General features: G+C 34.1%; 1 protein-coding gene across 4 annotated transcripts in view; it reads left to right on the forward strand.

Moving 5' to 3' along the window:
• Positions 1-374: 374 nt before the first annotated feature.
• Positions 375-18111, forward strand: part of TECRL (trans-2,3-enoyl-CoA reductase like) — a 187484-nt gene continuing 169747 nt past the window's right edge. For all 4 annotated transcript variants that reach the window (XM_035004900.1, XM_035004901.1, XM_035004898.1 and 1 more), the window contains exon 1: positions 375-670. In XM_035004900.1, coding sequence (XP_034860791.1) covers positions 437-670 — 234 coding nt within the window. In that variant the 5' untranslated portion in view covers positions 375-436. The remainder of the gene's footprint in view (positions 671-18111) is intronic.

Here is an 18111-nt window from a genome sequence, read left to right on the forward strand (position 1 = left end):
GCACTAGGTGTTTTTAAATTTATCTATAAGATAGCTCTATGCTAATTTTAAATACATCTAAATGTGAATGTGTGAATAATAACATATGTCCTTGAAGATTAGTGCGTACAGAATTCAAAGATAATAAAATCTCTTTCTACTCTTTTGGAATTTCAGATATCAGTGACCCTATTAAAAAGCAGAGATAAAAGGGGAAAGCAAGAAATAATTGGAATGCTGGTAAAGTAATCCTCTACACTGCCGCAATTTACAATAGCTTGTTATATATAGAAATAGATCAGTCATTGTTTTCAAGCCTGCTAAATAAAACTGAACTCTTGGAAAGGCATGGCACTTGACCTTTCCCGGGTTCACCAGCAGTATTTAAACTGGTGCAAGGCAACATACTTGCAAGTGTCTTCTGTTGTCATGACAGATTCTCCTGCTAGTTCACACAATGTTCAAAAGGCACAAGTCCCTTGCTTCGGAACGCAAGAGAGAAATATTTTCCCGAGGAGTTACACGGTCCATGCTGAAGAATGACTTGAGAAACTTTCACTGTTTGTCGCAACTTGTGCTCTCAGCAGGCCCTCTAAAATCAGCTCCAGTAGTTAAACATGCAAAAACTGCGCACTTTGAGATTGAAATACTTGATGCTCAAACAAGAAAGCAGATATGTATTGTGGATAAGGTAAGTTATATTCATTCATTAAATTTCTCTTACCTGCCCCAAAGATTATTGTTCACTTGATTTAATGCTTACAAGGTTGTATCAAAATATATTCTTGGCTTTTAATGTTAGTTTTATGAATAGTAGGATAGATACTTCATATATTGTTTCAGTGGAAGATATTTATTATGTCTTTCATAGTCAGTTTAAATGGTAGCTAATAATTATTAGGTTCTGGTTTTTCTTGTTAACGTTGACCATTGTCCAGAGGTAAAATGTCCAGTGCTCAACTTCTCAGCCTAGGTAACAAAGTTTCTCTAGGTTTTTCTCTCCATGTACTTCATTACATATTCAAATTATCATAGAGTTTTATTAGTGTTCATAGAAAATAGCAAGCAAAAGGTGCTACATTTACTAAAAAATTATGTTTAGCATATATGATAAAGTCTAGTCATTTAAAAATTATTTAGAGTTAATTGTCTTGAAAAATAAACATCTCACTTTTTATGAAAAGTTTACTTATTTCAAAATTACCACGTTTAAATTCCTAAAAATCAGTCTTGCTGAATATGTTACACTTTTATATTCATATCACAGATGTTTCACTCAGGAAAGATAAAATACATACTTCCTAGGTTAGAAAATTGACACATAAATATATGCGTACATCATGGATATGCATATGTGTATTTAGTATTTAAAACATTTTCAGTTTTTCATAAGTTTTAAAAGTCACTAGTAATTGAATTTATTGTGAAAGATTGATATTTTTTAAAATAATATATCTTCATTTATTTTGCTATAAAGACACGTTAAATAAGTTTTTTGCTATTGTTCTAAAATTCAATCACTGATTTCATTTAAATATACATATGATTTTAGATAACAGGGAAAGAGAAAAGTGTTTACTGCTTTTAATTGCAGAAGATCATATGTACTTTCTTACTTAGTAATTATAACACTATGACCAACCTATTAGCTGGGTGACACTAACTTTTATTTACAGATGGAAATAAAAGACAAAGAACTTTTACAAGTTCATACAGGTCGTAAGTGGAATGCAAGAGATTCAAAACTATGTCTATGCAATTCCAAGTCACATTCTTTTTCTATACAAGAATCATATATAAATGATGAATATGTATTACTAATAAGAGAATTTTAACTTATGAATTTCATGCATGTTATAATTTCCTTCTATTTTAGTATCCCAATAAAGTTTTTAGATTTTTTTATATCATACAGGAATAAGATAAAACAAAAAATATCCAGAAGTTGCTGATGTTTGCATAATGTCACTTTTGAAAATTTAAAACTTATAAGAAAATTACAACTAAATAAAAAGAAATAAGGTAATGAATGGGATGGATATTAAATTGGTCAAGGATTCCCAAAAACCAAGATTCTAAAATGAGACTGGGTTTTGTGTCCTTTCTGATAATGTGTCTAAACCTTGATGCAAAATCCACCTTAGAGTAATGAGAACCTGCTAATGGGCTGCGAATTATTTTTCCCATACATTCAAATTTTGATATTGAGATTGTATTTAAAGGTAAAACATGGAGGCCTACATTTTCAGTTATTACTTAAATTGCACACACAAAAAATTAAGCATGCAGAAAGCCAGCATTCTTTAGAGATAAGGATTTGGCTTAAGAATTTCAGTTCAGAAATTTTGCTTGCATTTGAATAGTCCTGGTAATCGCATCTCCAGTGGCAAACCTTTGGGGAAACTCAGCAAGCCAACGAGGGGATTACTTTTGGATTCCACACCAGCCTTTATTGCGCAATGACACTGTATGATGTGCAACTTACAACATAGAAGTGTTTGACTTGTCAGGAGAACTGGATTTTGTTTTGTCTCATTTTCATTTTGTAATTTGATAAATTGTCTCGATAATGAAAGACATTTAAAAGAAAAAAGATATGGATTAATGTACATTTTTTTGCTTCATGACTCTTAAAAGTTCAAATCTGTAAACATGAGAAAGATTGATTTTGTTTGTTGTTCAAGATACTGTTTTTCTTAGACAAAGTAACAGCTATATTAGCAGTAAGGTCATGTTAAGTGCCTTTCGTTGTTCTTAGCTTTACTCAGTATACTAAGTAAGTGTTGCTTATGACTGAATCCCTGTCTTTCAGTAAGTACTGTGTTACAAAGTAGTAAAAGTTAAAGGTCGTGTACTTTGGAACTAAGTATATCTGGACTGAATCCCTGCTGCATCAATCATATTTATCAAGGCTCAGGCAAGTTGCTGGATTGCTGATCAACACCACCTTATTTAGAAAATAGGTTAATAAAATCTATTTTGTAAGCTTAGACTGAAAAGTAGGAATAATATATGTAACATGCTTATCATGGTGCCTTGAACACAATAGGGATAAGCTATATTTTTCTTAGTTTTAATAATCATTTGGAGAGATAAAGTGAATGTGCATAAATATTCAAGAAAAAAATAAGTGATGAGCTTTGTGATACTGGCGCAGAGTTTAAATTTGACTTCTTGATAATTGTCCATTGACGTGAATTGTTATAATGCTTAGGTTAGATATACATATTCAAATATTCAAATGCCTTGAGTGGAATGTATGTTTTTTATTTTATTTTTAATATGTATGATTTTTTTTTAAGATTTTATTTATTTATTTGACAGAGGGAGACACAGCGAGAGAGGGAACACAAGCAGAGGGAGTGGGGGAGGGAGAAGCAGGCTTCCTGCTGAGCAGGGACCCCGATGCGGGGCTCGATCCCAGGACCCTGGGATCATGACCCAAGCTGAAGGCAGACACTTAACGACTGAGCCACCCAGGCGCCCTGAAGAGTGGTAACTTTCAAACAATATGAATTGACTGGAGAGCATAAGGAAATAGGAGAAACTATCCAAAAATTGTAACAAGTGGATATTTCATGCCTCACCTACAGTGTTTTCCATGGCCTGATGTGGCCAGTAAAAAAGCCACATGATTCATGGTGGATGACCAAAGACTACCAAGAATTGAACAAGGTAGTACCCCTCATTTATGTGGCCGGAATACATTCCCCGGAATGTATGTATTTTAGTAATACATGCTGACCTCTAGTAGAAATTTAGTTTATATCTAGATACTATAATTTAAATTTCAAAATGGATAAGGTATCTACTAAAGACATTCATGAAACAAAGCATTGAGAGAATTCCTGGGGTTAAAGAAGATATACTGAATCATGTTCTTTTACTTAACGTCATACACACACACACACACACACCCTAAATAAACAAACCCAAACCTCTTGCCTTCACTATCTTCTCCAGCTTCTGCCCCATTTCTCTGATTACATTCGTCCTGTTCATATTGTCTATCCACATTTCTCTCTTCTCATTCCATCCTAAACCTACTCCATTCAAGCATTTACCTCCCTAACTTGTCAGAGTTTGAACTTGCCAAGATCACCAGTGAGGCAGTGGTAAATTCCTCGCTAAATCCAAAGGTCAATTCTCACACTTTATTTTAGTGTACAGCAACATTTGCTGGATAAGCACGTCCTCCTTCTTAAAAAACTTCCGCGACGTGTGTTTCAGGATAATAGACACATATCGTAAAAACTCACTCCATTGCTTCTCCCTTTCCTCTTGGTGCTGCTTCATCATCTGATTTAAGTAGGCATGGATTGTCATTAACTCAGTCATCAGAACTTCTCCCCATCTTTACTCATTGTGTCCCATAGCTTTGAATATTATCTATTGGTGACTTTTAGCTTCTCCTTTTTTCCTGAATTGAAAATTGATTTATATATGTATGTATACATCTATGTATGGATCTGTGTATGTATTTACCTATGCATCTATCTATGTATCTATTTATGTACTACCCGTCCATCTATATGGATGTTTATTGGGCATCTCAAACTTAGTACATCCAAAACTGAGCACTTGGTCTCACCCCCAGATTTTATGACAGAGTTTCCCAAGTCAATAAGCGGCAACTACATCCTTCAGATACCTCAAGCCGAACACTTAGAGCCATCATAACTCATATCTTAATCTCACACTCCACATACAATCCGTCTTCTCAGTGATACTTTCAAATATATCCAAACTGACAAATTTTCACCACATCTACTGCTAGCACTCTTAAATCTTTCCTCTACTTCTGTTCTTAGCACCTTCAGTATATTCCTTACATAGCAACCAGGACTAGCCTGTTATATCATGTCAGATAATAGCATTTCCTACATAAAATTAGTCAGTGTCTTCTTTAGGTCTACTTAATTGTCACTTTTTCTTTGGGGGCTTTTGCTAGCTACTTGTTTTTAAATTGTAAAATCTGCCAGTATTCTCTATTACCCTTTCCTGTTCTATTTCTTTACTACTACTTAATACCATCTAACATACTGTTTATTTTTCCTTTTCATTTTGTTTATTATTTGGCATACTCCTGGTATGCCAGCTTCACAAAATCTGGGATCTGTTTTGTTTCTTTTTTTTTTTTCATTCCTGTTCCTCCAACATTTAGAACAGTGGCTGGCACAAAGAAAATACTTAAACACATACAAAAAAGGTGTTTAACCAACATGTATTGAATAAATGATGCTTGTTCAAGAAATGTGTAAATTTGACAATGCACTCATGTTTAGCACTGATAGTTTTGGGATGAAGGAATAGGATATTTGAAAGTACTTTTTACTATTCTCAAAATCAAATTATTATTGAAAAAAATGTATTCACAGAAAAAGACATCTGATTAAACCATTTCACTAAATGCTGAAATTCTTCCTGGTTTGCTCCCCAAAAAGATGTATAATATTTAACTTTGTATTACTGTATAATTTACTGACAGTCGTGTTCTGATTTTAAAAAGCTAATAAGTTTTTCATAAGGCAGACAATGAAGATGGGGATAGTTATTCAATTAATTTAGTTATTTCTCATATGTGATTAAAATAATATGACTAATCAAGGATGGTTAGATGGAGAGCTAACTTAAAATGTAAATATCATTCTTGTTTTATTGTAACATAAAAATATATGAAAAATAATTTTTAAACTTTAACAGTGTGTTATTTTCAGTTGCTCACTATCCCTGTCTCACTTCTTTTTTGTAAAATGTCAGAAGCTTATCTAGTGATATACTGATGATTCAAGAGCACAGCAAGAACTCTAAAAGCTAAGATTGATAAATGTTTCCAATATCTTCCCATTCTTTTTTTTTTTAATCTGTTCTCCAAGGAACTTGACCTCAAGAGCCCTCTTTCTCCTATTATTTTATTTGCTCTATGTCAAAACTTTAAAAAGCATTTTAAAGACTACTTATAGGAGTGCACTTATTGTGATGAGCACTGGGTGATATATGGAATTGTTGAATTACTATATTGTACACCTGAAGCTAATAAAAAATTGTATGTTAAAGAAAGGCACTTATAAATAAAAGAAAACACCCAGTAATTTTCCAATCCTTCTAATGGTAAAAATATCAGTTTTTACCAGAAAATACTAGAGAGAATTATAGGGTAGTCAGAATGAATAAAAATTGCACTTTTAATACTTTAGTTAGAAATTTTAAGAATTCTTAATTTCTAATATTGTCACTTAATATTTTACCTTGGGCAGCATGCAACTAAGCATATATATGCCTCAATTTGTTCATTTGTAAAATAAGAATGACATCTGTCTTAAAATATCCTCATGGCAGTTTTTGGAATTTCATGTGTATACAAATGGCAATATCTTATTTTTCTTTCATTCCTTTCCTTCCTCCTCCTCCTTCTCTTTTCTTCTTCTTTTCCTCCTCTACCATTCACCTCTTTCTCCCCTTTTTTCTTCCTTCCACCTCAATCCCCTTCCTCCTATTTCTTATTGTGAGCATGATATACTTGAAGCTTATGAACTTTGAATTCACACAGAACGGAATTTTAATATCAATTTACTGTTTTTACTTTGTCTTTGGACATAATCCAATATCTATGCCCTTTATTATCATTTACTGTAAAAAGGATTTAAATATTACTATTCGTCTGTTTATAAAGGAAGAACAGTGGCATAGAGACTTGAAATGAAGAACTTAGTGTGAATTAGAACCAAGTTTTGCACTGGCCAATATATGTTCTGGGCTTTGCTCTTAACTACTATACACTACCACTTGACAGATACCCGTGATTTTCACTAGCCCAACTTCTCATGTTCTCTTTAATTTCATGATTGGTACAGAACATCTGAATCTGACTTCTGATACAAACAATATGTTTCAGGACAGAGATGCTATTTTTTTTTTTTTTTGCATCTTTTTTGCCATCTTCTTTTATTAATATTTCAAGTTTTTATTTAAATTTATTTAGTTAACATATAGTGTAATATTTGTTTCAGGAGTAGAATTTGTGACTCAGCACTTACATATAACACCCAGTGCTCATCACAAGTGCCCTCCTTAATACCCATCACCCATTTAACCCATCCTCCACAACCTCCCCTCCAGCAACCCTCAGTTTGTTCTCTATAGTTAAGAGTCTCATTTATGGGGCGCCTGGGTGGCTCAGTTGGTTAAGCGACTGCCTTCGGCTCAGGTCATGATCCTGGAGTCCCTGGATCAAGTCCTGCATCGGGCTCTCTGCTCAGCAGGGAGTCTGCTTCTCCCTCTGACCCTCCCCCCTCTCATGTGCTCTCTCTCATTCTCTCTCTCTCAAATAAATAAATAAAATCTTTAAAAAAAGTATTAAAAAAAAGAGTCTCATTTATGATTTGCCTCCCTCTCTTTTTGTTTTTTCTTTCTCCTGTGTTCATCTGTTTTGTTAGAGGAGCTATTTTTTTTTTTTTTTTTTTTTTTTTTTTAATTTGACAGAGAGAGACACAGCGAGAGAGGGAACACAAGCAGGGGAGTGGGGGAGGGAGAAGCAGGCTTCCCGCTGAGCAGAGAGACCGATGTGGGGCTCGATCCCGGGACCCTGAGATCTTGACCTGAGCCAAAGGCAGACGCTTAACGACTGAGCCACCCAAGCGCCCCTAGAGGTGCTATTTTTGAAGAATGTTATTTCCCTTCCATTTGATATGAAAGAAGTTTCCAAAGCTTTGCTTCTACTTTTTATGTACAGACATAAAATAGCATTAATTAATATTCAAACCTAGAATTAAAAATATCTTTGAAGTATCTTTAATAATAAATTAAGCAGCAGATATGCTCAAAATGTTTATATCATTAAAAATTAAGGAACTGAGATGAACAATTCCTCCCCAAAGAGGAAATTAACATAAGCATTTTCTATGAGCCTAGAGGAGCCTCAATGCCCACTCCTCTTTTTGGATATACTAGGAAATTCCATAATACAGCATGAAATTCTAATTTCAAAAGCATCAGTGTACTTTGAACTTAATATATTTTAGTATCATCTGCCCTGACTTAGAGTTCTCTCAGAACAAGTGAACCAGCTATATTTAACAAATACATAATGCCATGAGAGGCCACGTGGTGCAATGGTTTATGCACAGAAGTCAGACATTTGTGTCTGCATTTGAGATGTGCAAATTATTAATGTTTTATCATCCTAACATGTTACTTGACTACTCTAATTCTTGCTTTTATAAGTAGAATAAATACCAAATCAAAGTACAGTAAATATCTATCTTCCAGGATTATCTAGGGCTTTTATATTCATGTAAATATGAAAAATACAGCAGTGTGTCCATCACATGATTGGTTTTCTGTAAATGAATACTGCATTTTAGATAGTGGCAGTATATCAGTAATATTATTATTCCACTGACATGGAAAATAATTAAATTAATACCTTTCTTTTATAACTGTAAGAATTTAGTCATTTTTCATGACAGTCATTATGGTTCCTTTCTGAAATGATTAGGAAGCATTAGAATTAGGAAGTACGGTAATGGGGGCCATCTTTGTAACATCAGTTTCTAGCATGCTATATCTAATTTTCATACTCCAAATAATATGCATTGGGTATCTATACCATGATATACCATGAAAGACGTCAATGGATATATAAGCATTGCACATCAATACATAGAGAAAAAGAATATACTCTAGAAAACTATTCATGAATAACATTTATAAAACAAATATAAATGATTATGTGTATTCAATTAAATTATGTCTACATTTTTTCTATTTTCCAAATATATCACCATGTAAGAAAACTGTTTTTGTTTATAGTGAAGCTATAAAGAAGATGTCATGATCATTGCAATAACAGATGCAATGATACTCTTTTAGAAGGTCAACATAGATGAGTAAGTTTTGGAGGATGCATCTCGAAAGAGAAGAGTTGAAATTTACCAGATCCAGTGGTTCTCCAGTTCTATCTTTTGATGTCTTATAGCGTCACAATCAACCATTTATTAATTGAATAGGTATTTGTTAAGACATTTGTCTAGTTTTCTATTATGTGTTCGAGATAATGCATTAACTCGACCAGTTGTGATTCATATTCTCATAGATTCAATTCTTTCCTGTGGAAGCCAAACATTGCACAAGTAATGTTAACTGCAAAGATATCTACACAGTTAGAGGAAACAAGGTAATTTGAGGTGGTAAACAAAGGGAGATAATCTGTGAAACAGGAGAATCTCCCTGGAGGAATGATGTTTATGTGTGGCTCAGACAGTGAATACGATGGAAGAGAAATAGGAGGATATGACAGACACGGGAGATAGAGAGTACAGGACTTGTTTGCTTGTAAAAAATAAGAGCCAGGGAGGATGAAAGTATGATGTTGAATTGCTATTTGAGCAACTGAGATCCTGAGAATGGTATAATTTATTGACTTATTTTGTTGGTGTTTGTTAGTTTTCTTTTTCAAGTTTTTATTTAAATTCCAGTTAGTTAACATACGGTGTAATACTAGTTTCAGGTGTGGGATTGTTTCCTTTCTTGTTTTTGGTACAGACAAGTAGAGAAGCGGTAGGAAGCAAGAACTCAGTTTTGTTCTTTTTAAGTTGGAGGTCTTTGTGAAATATCCAAAAAGAGATAACCTGTAGGCATTTGGGTACGAGGATCTAGAACTCAGGAAAGTGGTCATGTTTAAATATGTCAACTTGGGGATTACAAATGTATAGGTGGTTCTTGCAGCCATTGTAGTATGGAAGAGAAAATTTAAAAGAACAATACAATGAATAAGGAAAGAAAACAACCAATAATAGAGGCCTGAGGAATTCCAATATGTACAGATCTTAAATAAAGGGGGGATTGAAAAGGAAAATGAGAAGTCTCCAGAGATACAGAAGAAATATGGTAACTCCTTCCTCATAGAAACCTAAGAAGAAATATTTGAGTGAGAAGGGAAAGATCAGTAGATGAAGCTAAGAAGCACAAAAAAATACAATAAGTACCCCAGGTATTAAGTGGGATAGTGTTCACTGTTTAGTTTAATCAGATCAATTTAGGTACAGTGATTTGGGGGGAAATCCAGTCTAGAATGGGGATGACAGTCTATGGGTAAGATAAAATTTGAGTTTCCTAGAAAGCCTTTCTTTTATAGGCAGCAGAAGTCTTGAAAAACTTAATTGTCTCTAACTCTTCATTCTTCAACTCTATATTGACTTGTGCAGTCTGATTCACATACTTTGGCTTATTTTTTACCCTTTATTACTCCACTTTTAACATTCTATATTACTCACCAGCTCCCCACAAAATATTGTAATTTCCATTCTTTGAGTTTAGGTAAAATTTGATTCTTGTGCCTGGAGTGTTCTGTCACAATCTTCTGTCTAATTCACATCTATTCCTCATGATCAAACTGAGATGACAACTTCTTTGTGTACCACTTATGATCCCTGATAAGCTGATATGTTATTTGTCCCAGGAACAGTTGGTTGAAATTTCCATTATATAATCTAATAGTTGGAAGTGAACATTTGTAAACTATCCTAACAATTTGAAAAAATAATTTTGTGCTTGTTCAATCAAATAATTTTTCTAAATGAGAATTGTAATTAGTTTATCAGTATTTTATTTTTTCTAGCAATTTATTTCATTGTATTTTACAAATGCATCATAGAATTTCTTTTTTTTTAAGATTTATTTATTTATTTTTATTTGAGAGAGAGAGAATGAGAGAGAGCGAGTACACGGGAAGGGGGAGGGTCAGAGGGAGAAGCAGACTCCCTGCCGAGCAGGGAGCCCGATGCGGGACTCGATCCAGGGACTCCAGGATCATGACCTGAGCCAAAGGCAGTCGCTTAACCAACTGAGCCACCCAGGCGCCCCGCATCATAGAATTTCTTAAGGAGTGATATTTTGTCCTACATTGTTTGGGAAGCATTGAACTGGATGACATGGAAATGACCTAAATGCTATGGTACAATAAATATGTCTTGGATGCAAAATTAGAAAATGTCATAGCAGGCTCCTCTTGGATTTCATTTTAAAAATTGTATGTTATTGACAGACAAGGTAAAATAATAATTCCCAAACACTTGAATTGTAAATATAGAACAAAAATTTTGGCTTAAATAACATGTTTTTACATCAAAGAAAGTGAATAAATCATGTTTTCCTTGGAAATGTAAAGACAGGATGAAAAGAGAATTTTTTTTTAAAGATTTTATTTATTTATTTGACAGAGAGACACAGTGAGAGAGGGAACACAAGCAGGGGGCATGGGAGAGGGAGAAGCAGGCTTGCAGGGAGCCTGATGTGGAGCTCCATCCCAAGACCCTGGGATCATGGCCTGAGCTGAAGGCAGATGCTTAACAACAGAGCCACCCAGGCGCCCCTGAAAAGTGAAATGTTAACCACTAGGGAAGAAAATTATGAGGGGACTATTATACTATTAAAAGAAATCCTGTTTCCTATTAAGTCAAGCCTGAATTAAGATAGTTAATTTTAGAAACACATGTTTTAAAAAGTACATAAAACATAGATAACAGTCTATGTAAAAAAAATCTAGCAATGAAATTGTGACTACAGTTGACCTTTGAGCAATTTGAGGGCATGGGGCACTGACCTTCATGCAGTTTAAATATATGTTTAACTTTTAACTCCCCCAAAACTTAAGTACTAATAATCTACTGTTGACTGGAAACCTTACAAATAACATACACATTTGGTTAACACATATTTTGAATATTATATGTATTATATATAGCAGTTTTACAACAAAGCAAGCTAGGTAAAAGAAAATATTACTAAGAAAATCACAATGAAAGAAAATACATGTACAGTACTGTACTGCAAAAAAATCTGTGAACAAGTGGCCCACACAGTTCAAACCCATGTTATCCAAATGTCAAATGTATATCCAAGAAAGACATGTTATTCAAATTAGACAGTTAATTTATGAGTAGCTACTATACTTTAGATTACTTGAGGTTGAAAGTTAAACGGATTTCCTTACCCTGATATACATGAGTCAAATTGGAAAGACAGATTACACATTTTAAAACAAATTATAACATGGCAAATAGCATATGCAAGTTTAACACAAATTATATTATGAAGGCTAGGGAAAGAATACTTATTCATCTGATAGAGGTTTAGGCATGAGGATGAGAAAAAAAGCTAAATTGAGTGAAAGGAGGCACTCAAAAGGATTTTAAAAATATATATGTTACATTTAATTATCATGGGTGAGGTAGAAAGAACATCCCAGGGGGCGCCTGGGTAGCTCAGTAGGTTAAGCTTTTGCCTTTGGCTCAGGTGATGATCCCAGGGTCCTGGGATTGAGCCCAGCATCAGGCTCCTTGCTCAGAGGGGAACCAGCTTCTCCCTCTGCCCCTTCCCCTGCTTGTGTGCTTGCTCTCTTTCTCTCTCTCTCAAATAAATAAATAAATTAAAAAAGAAAAGAAAGAACATCCCAGGAAGAATTAGCATATTGAAGGTATCACAAACCCAAATTTCTACTACAAAGCTGTAGTAATCAAAACAGTATGGCAAAATAAAACAAACAAACAAACAAACAACAGTATGGTATTGGCACAAAAATAAACACAGAGATCAATAGAACAGAATAGAAAGCATAGAAATAAACCTACACTTACATGGTCAATTAATCAAGGACAAAGGAAACGAAAGTATACAATGAGGAAAAAAACAGTCTCTTCATAAATGGTTTTGGGAAAGCTAGATAGCTACATGCAGACAAATGGAACTGGACCACTTTCTCCCACCACACACAAAAACAAACTCAAAATGGATTGAAGACCTCAATGTAGACCCGAAGGCATAAGACTCTTAGAAGAAAACACAGGCAATAAACTCTTGGACATTAGCCTTACCAGTATTTTTCTGGATCTATCTTCTCAGGCAAGAGAAACAAAAGCAAAAACAAAACAAAACCAAAAAAAACATAAAACAAAAAACAATTAGGACTACATCAAACTAAAAATCTTTTGCACTATGAAGAAAGCCATCAACAAAACAAAAAGGCAATTTACTGAATGGAAGAAGATATATGATATATCCAATAAGATATTAATACTCAAATACATAAAGAACTCATACAACTCAATACAAAAAACCCCCAAATAATCCAGTTAAAAAATGGACAGAAGGCCAGAAACCAAACAAATAGTCAATAGACATATGAAAAGATGCTCAACATCACTAATCATCAGGAAAATGCAAATCAAAATCACAGTATCACCTCAAACCAGTCAGAATGGCTAGTATCAAAAGGGCAAGAAGTAACAAATGTTGGTGAGGATGTGGAAAAAAGGAAACCCTCATGTGTTATTTGTGGGAATTTAAATCGGTGCAATCAGTGTGGAAAATAGAAATACCATATGATCCAATAATTCCACTACTGGGTATTTACCCAAAGAAACAAAAAGATTAATGAATATATATATATTCCTATGCTTCCTATGCTTATTGCAGCATTATTAACGATACTCAAGGTCTGGAAGCAACCTAAGTGTCCAGGAATAGATGAATAGATATAGAAGATGTGGTACACACACACAGATTCACGTGTGCACAAACACTGGAGTATTATTCAGCCATAAAAAAGAATGAAATCTTAGCATTTGCTGCAACATGGTTGAAGCTAGAAGAGGTTTTGCTGAGTGAAATAAGTGAGACAAAGACAAATACCATATTATTTCACTTATGAGTGGAATCTAAAAAACAAAGAAGGAAAAAAGACTCATAAATTCAGAGAACAAATGTGGTTGTCAGAGGGTGGGGTGATGAGCAAAATAGGTGAAGGGGATTAAGATGTACAAACTTCTAGTTAAAAAATAAATATGTCATAGGGGTGAAAAGTACAGCATAGGGAATATAGTTAGTAATATTGTAATAACTTTGTATTGTGACAGAGAGTATCTATACTTACTGTGGTAAGCATTTCATAATGTGTATAATTGCCCAATCATTCTGTTGTACACCAGAAACTAATGTAATATTGTATGTCAACTATACTTCAGTTCATATATATATATATATATATATATATATATATATATATATATATATATAGCATGAATGGTGGACAAAGAGCATTCCAGGAAGAAGAATTAACATATCAAAGGTAAAGAAGCCGAAAAGTAACAAGCTTTCTGACTTACTGTAATTAAGTCAATGGTGTGATGATGCAAAATAGAGCAAACAGAAGGGAAGGTTTGGCTGGAACTGAGGGTAGAGGCCTAGCTGACTTTCTAGCATCTGGACTTTTTCTTTCCATTCAAATCAGGGGGATAGTATTTTAAGATACTACATTCAGCAAATTAAATCTGGTAACAATGTGGAAGATAGAATGGACAATAGAAAGATTGAAGACAGAGAGCTCAGTCAAACTGAGAAGCAAATCTTTTGGGAGCCTGGTCAGGACTGCCACACTTCGGAGGCACCAGAGAATTCTGGGCTCTGCTTTGATTTTGAAGATACTCAGCCACCTCCCACACTTAACCAGCTTGTGACATTGGGCAATGTCCTTATTTTCTTTTCCCTTAAATTTTACTGAGGTAAGCTATGTCACTGGAGTCATCTGAACAAATGCCACCTTCTAGTAGGGATTTCCATAAGGAAATGCCTATGGCCCAGGGCCTTGAATATTGCTAACAAATTAAAATCTACAGATGTAAACATAATATAAAAGTTTTCACATCATTTAAATATATTAAAAACTATAAAATGAAGGAAGGTTTGAATTTTCACACTGTGATAAAAGTGTTGAAGTTATTTATTTTTTTCTTTCTGTATGTGCATACTCATGGGGGAGTAAGTAAAAAACAATTTAAATCAAATATAAATCACTGGGCACATCTTTAGGATACACCTGAGCCTTAAAGTAATCAATATATGCACATATATTTCTAATTTAATCTTTATTGGACAACACACTTTATGTAAAAAAACAGAATAGTTATGTAATAAATATACCATAGTTTCTATCAAATGTGGTTACGGTCCACATTGTTTAGACAAATGTTTATATCCAGGTACAATAGAATAGAAGGTGGTATTATAGGTAAAAGGAATATGATAGTCCATTACCATTTTATTTCAGTTATGTTTGGTTTAACAGGGATTTTGCTCTTTGAACTTGTAATGAATCAAGGCAATCTTCTGTATATAAACCTGTTATGAATTTGTCAAATGAATACACATTAAGTGGAGCACAGGGTGGTAGATGGTGAGCCGAGGTTCGACAACAGACCACAAGAGAAATGAAAATAGAGGAGTTTATTACTCACAGGTTCTGAAGGAAAGTATCCAGCAGGCTTCAAGGAGCTACATGGGGAGGTGAGAGAAGACAGGGTGCAGATATAGACAGACAAGACCTGAGGCCCAGGCCTTTATTAGGCTGTGTGAGTGGAGTGCTAGGGGTTCCTGGTTTAAGTCCGAGTTAGTCAATTCAGACCAAAATAGGGGCTTTTGGTAAGCCCCAAGGAAGTCTTATCTTAGGGGCACATTAAGAAAAGTCATTGGGAAACAGGGGAGACTGTTAGTCCCAAGGGCTATTGAAAAAGTCCTATCAGAATGGACATTTACTTATAACTCTGAGGGCTGCTCTCTTGGGCATGTTCTTGTCTGAAGGGCTAGTGTCAGGTGAAGGTCACTGCAGGCTGCTTGGCAAACAAAACAGATGCCAAAGCAGCAATCTCAGCTTAGCTAACCTCTTGACAAAACCTGAAGATGAGCAGAGTGTATTAGTTATCAGACAGTTCATGATGAAAGAGTTCTTAGTTTTTTCATGATCTAACAGTTCAAACAAAAAAGATTAAAAGTTGTGCTTAACATAACGTACTTCTGAGAAATAATTTTGTTTTGGTATTTTTGTGCTTTTCTTTGATTCTTTTTTTCCAAATAAACTAAAAGAAATTATATTTTAGGCGTGTACCTTGTCCAGATTAACATTTTACTGGTACTTTGGCTAGCCCAATAAAGAGCTATCAAAATCATTACTGAACGCGTTGCTGTGAACTTAATGTTATTTAAATACAACATACTTTTTTTTCAATTGTTCCTTTTATAGACTGTAATGCTCAAAATTATCTAGTAACAACTTTCTTTCCTGTACTATTACTCATAATAGTAGTATTTAACAAATGAGGAGTAAATTAAGGCAACATTAAGAATTCAACATTCCATTTTTTGCTTCATTTTGTTTTTTAATTAACTAAAGGCTACAGGGCAAGAGGTCTGAAGGCATAATATCGCAGAAAGTGGAAACTGACATTGATATCATTTAAGCCTTTTAACATCCTCACGATACACATTTGTGCTTCTTAACAACATAGAATATAGCAATGACAAAATTTATATTTCTGTTAGAATTTGTGTAATTATACATAAATGTGAGTGATCTTAGATTGACGTATGCTTACAGTGCATCTTACCATCTGCTGTGAAAACTATGCTATTTACATGGCCACATGATAAGAGCTCGAAGGTTTGGAAGCAATCATTGTTTGAACTTGATATTACCCTTTAAGTGTGTTCAATGGATCATCAAGTTCCTACAAGAATATCTTGCAAGGTCAGAACCCCAGAATATCACCTTTCTCTTCCCTTCCTCCTTCCTTCCTTCTTTCCTGTTTTTCTTTCTTTCTTTCTTTCATATACATTGAAGAATACCAGTCTTCCACTGTAATAGATCCTGGGAACACTAGTGTGAAAACCAAACCAAACCCGCCCCCCCCAAAAAAGTTCCCTCCTTTTCAGACATTCTCTGTATTTTGATGGATAATCACATGTAAGTAGTCCAACATAAGATAATATGACACAAGCCAAAATAGAGTCATGAACAAGCTGCTAAGTCCAAGTGGATGATTTTCTTTTTTACTGCAGAAATTGAGAGGGGCTTTAGAAACCTTCTCCAGTTATAAACAGTCCCGACACACTGGCGGATCATCCCGAGGACATCTCTAATAGTAAAGGGCAATCTTCTAAAGTAGAAATTATCTCCTCTAAATGCCTTATATCCTCAGCTTTTCAAGCTTTAACTGAAGGCAGATAGCTATAGAGACACCTCTGGAGAATTTGGGAAGGAAGGCAAAGATGAATTCTCTATCCACTTAAGAGTTTCAAATGTGCAAACTTTTCGGGCTCCATAACATTAGTATGCTATATTTTATTAGTGGCTTTTTAAACTGACAGTCATCAAATAATTTTCAATCCTTGTTGATCTACTGGGATTCAGCTAAGTAACCTGAGCCCACCAGTCTGCCACCACATAAAGCCTATGAATGTCACACTTATTTATTTTCCTATAAGAAGTTAGTTCTCTTGTAGAGAGATTTATTGTGAACTGCCTACTACATCAACATATTGGATATTTTATTTGAGAATTGATCTTCCTCTTAAGTCAAGAATGCTGTACCTCTGCCTTCTTATAAACTCATCATTTTAACATCATTTTGTAAAAAGTGTGAATTAATTATCACCTGTCTTTTTTCTTATTGCTGTTTAAGTTTCCTTATTACACATTTTCACTGTCTCCAAAATAAACATTTAATATTACTTCATGTTTGGGCATTTCTGACTTTTCAATTATTGGCTATTTGATTTCTTAAAAATAAAAATGTAATGTAATTGTAATTTCTTTTAGCAAAATATTTGATGAATTACTGGTTATATAACTGAGGCCTTCATTTGTCAGTACTGGTCTGTGTGCCATTGAATATCTATTATCTGTTTCTCATTAACATCATTTAATAAAATCCATTTGTAATCTGAATTCAATTTAATAAGGACTTTAACATAGAATCCCTGAGACATTCAGAAGATATGCTACTTCTTTTTTACAGATAGGAAAATTTCAAAGAGCTTTCACACTAAAATTCCTGAGAAACTACTTTTGTCTTAAGAGATATTTTATGTAGAATTCTTTTAACTCGACATTATAAGAAGCCTATAAACAGCAAGAACAGCCACAAACCCTGAGCTGTTGAATGCTAAAATGAAATCTGCTTCATTTCAAAATGAGAAGAAAAAAATCAAGTACATTTTTCTACAACTATAAAAAAAGAGATCCATAAATGTACTTATTTGCTTTTACTTTCAATCAGCATTTCTGGCATTGCATAGATATAT

Source organism: Mirounga leonina, unplaced genomic scaffold (genome assembly GCF_011800145.1).
Source record: "Mirounga leonina isolate KUSES-001 unplaced genomic scaffold, KU_Mleo_1.0 Mir_129, whole genome shotgun sequence".
Taxonomy (NCBI): Eukaryota; Metazoa; Chordata; class Mammalia; order Carnivora; family Phocidae; genus Mirounga; species Mirounga leonina.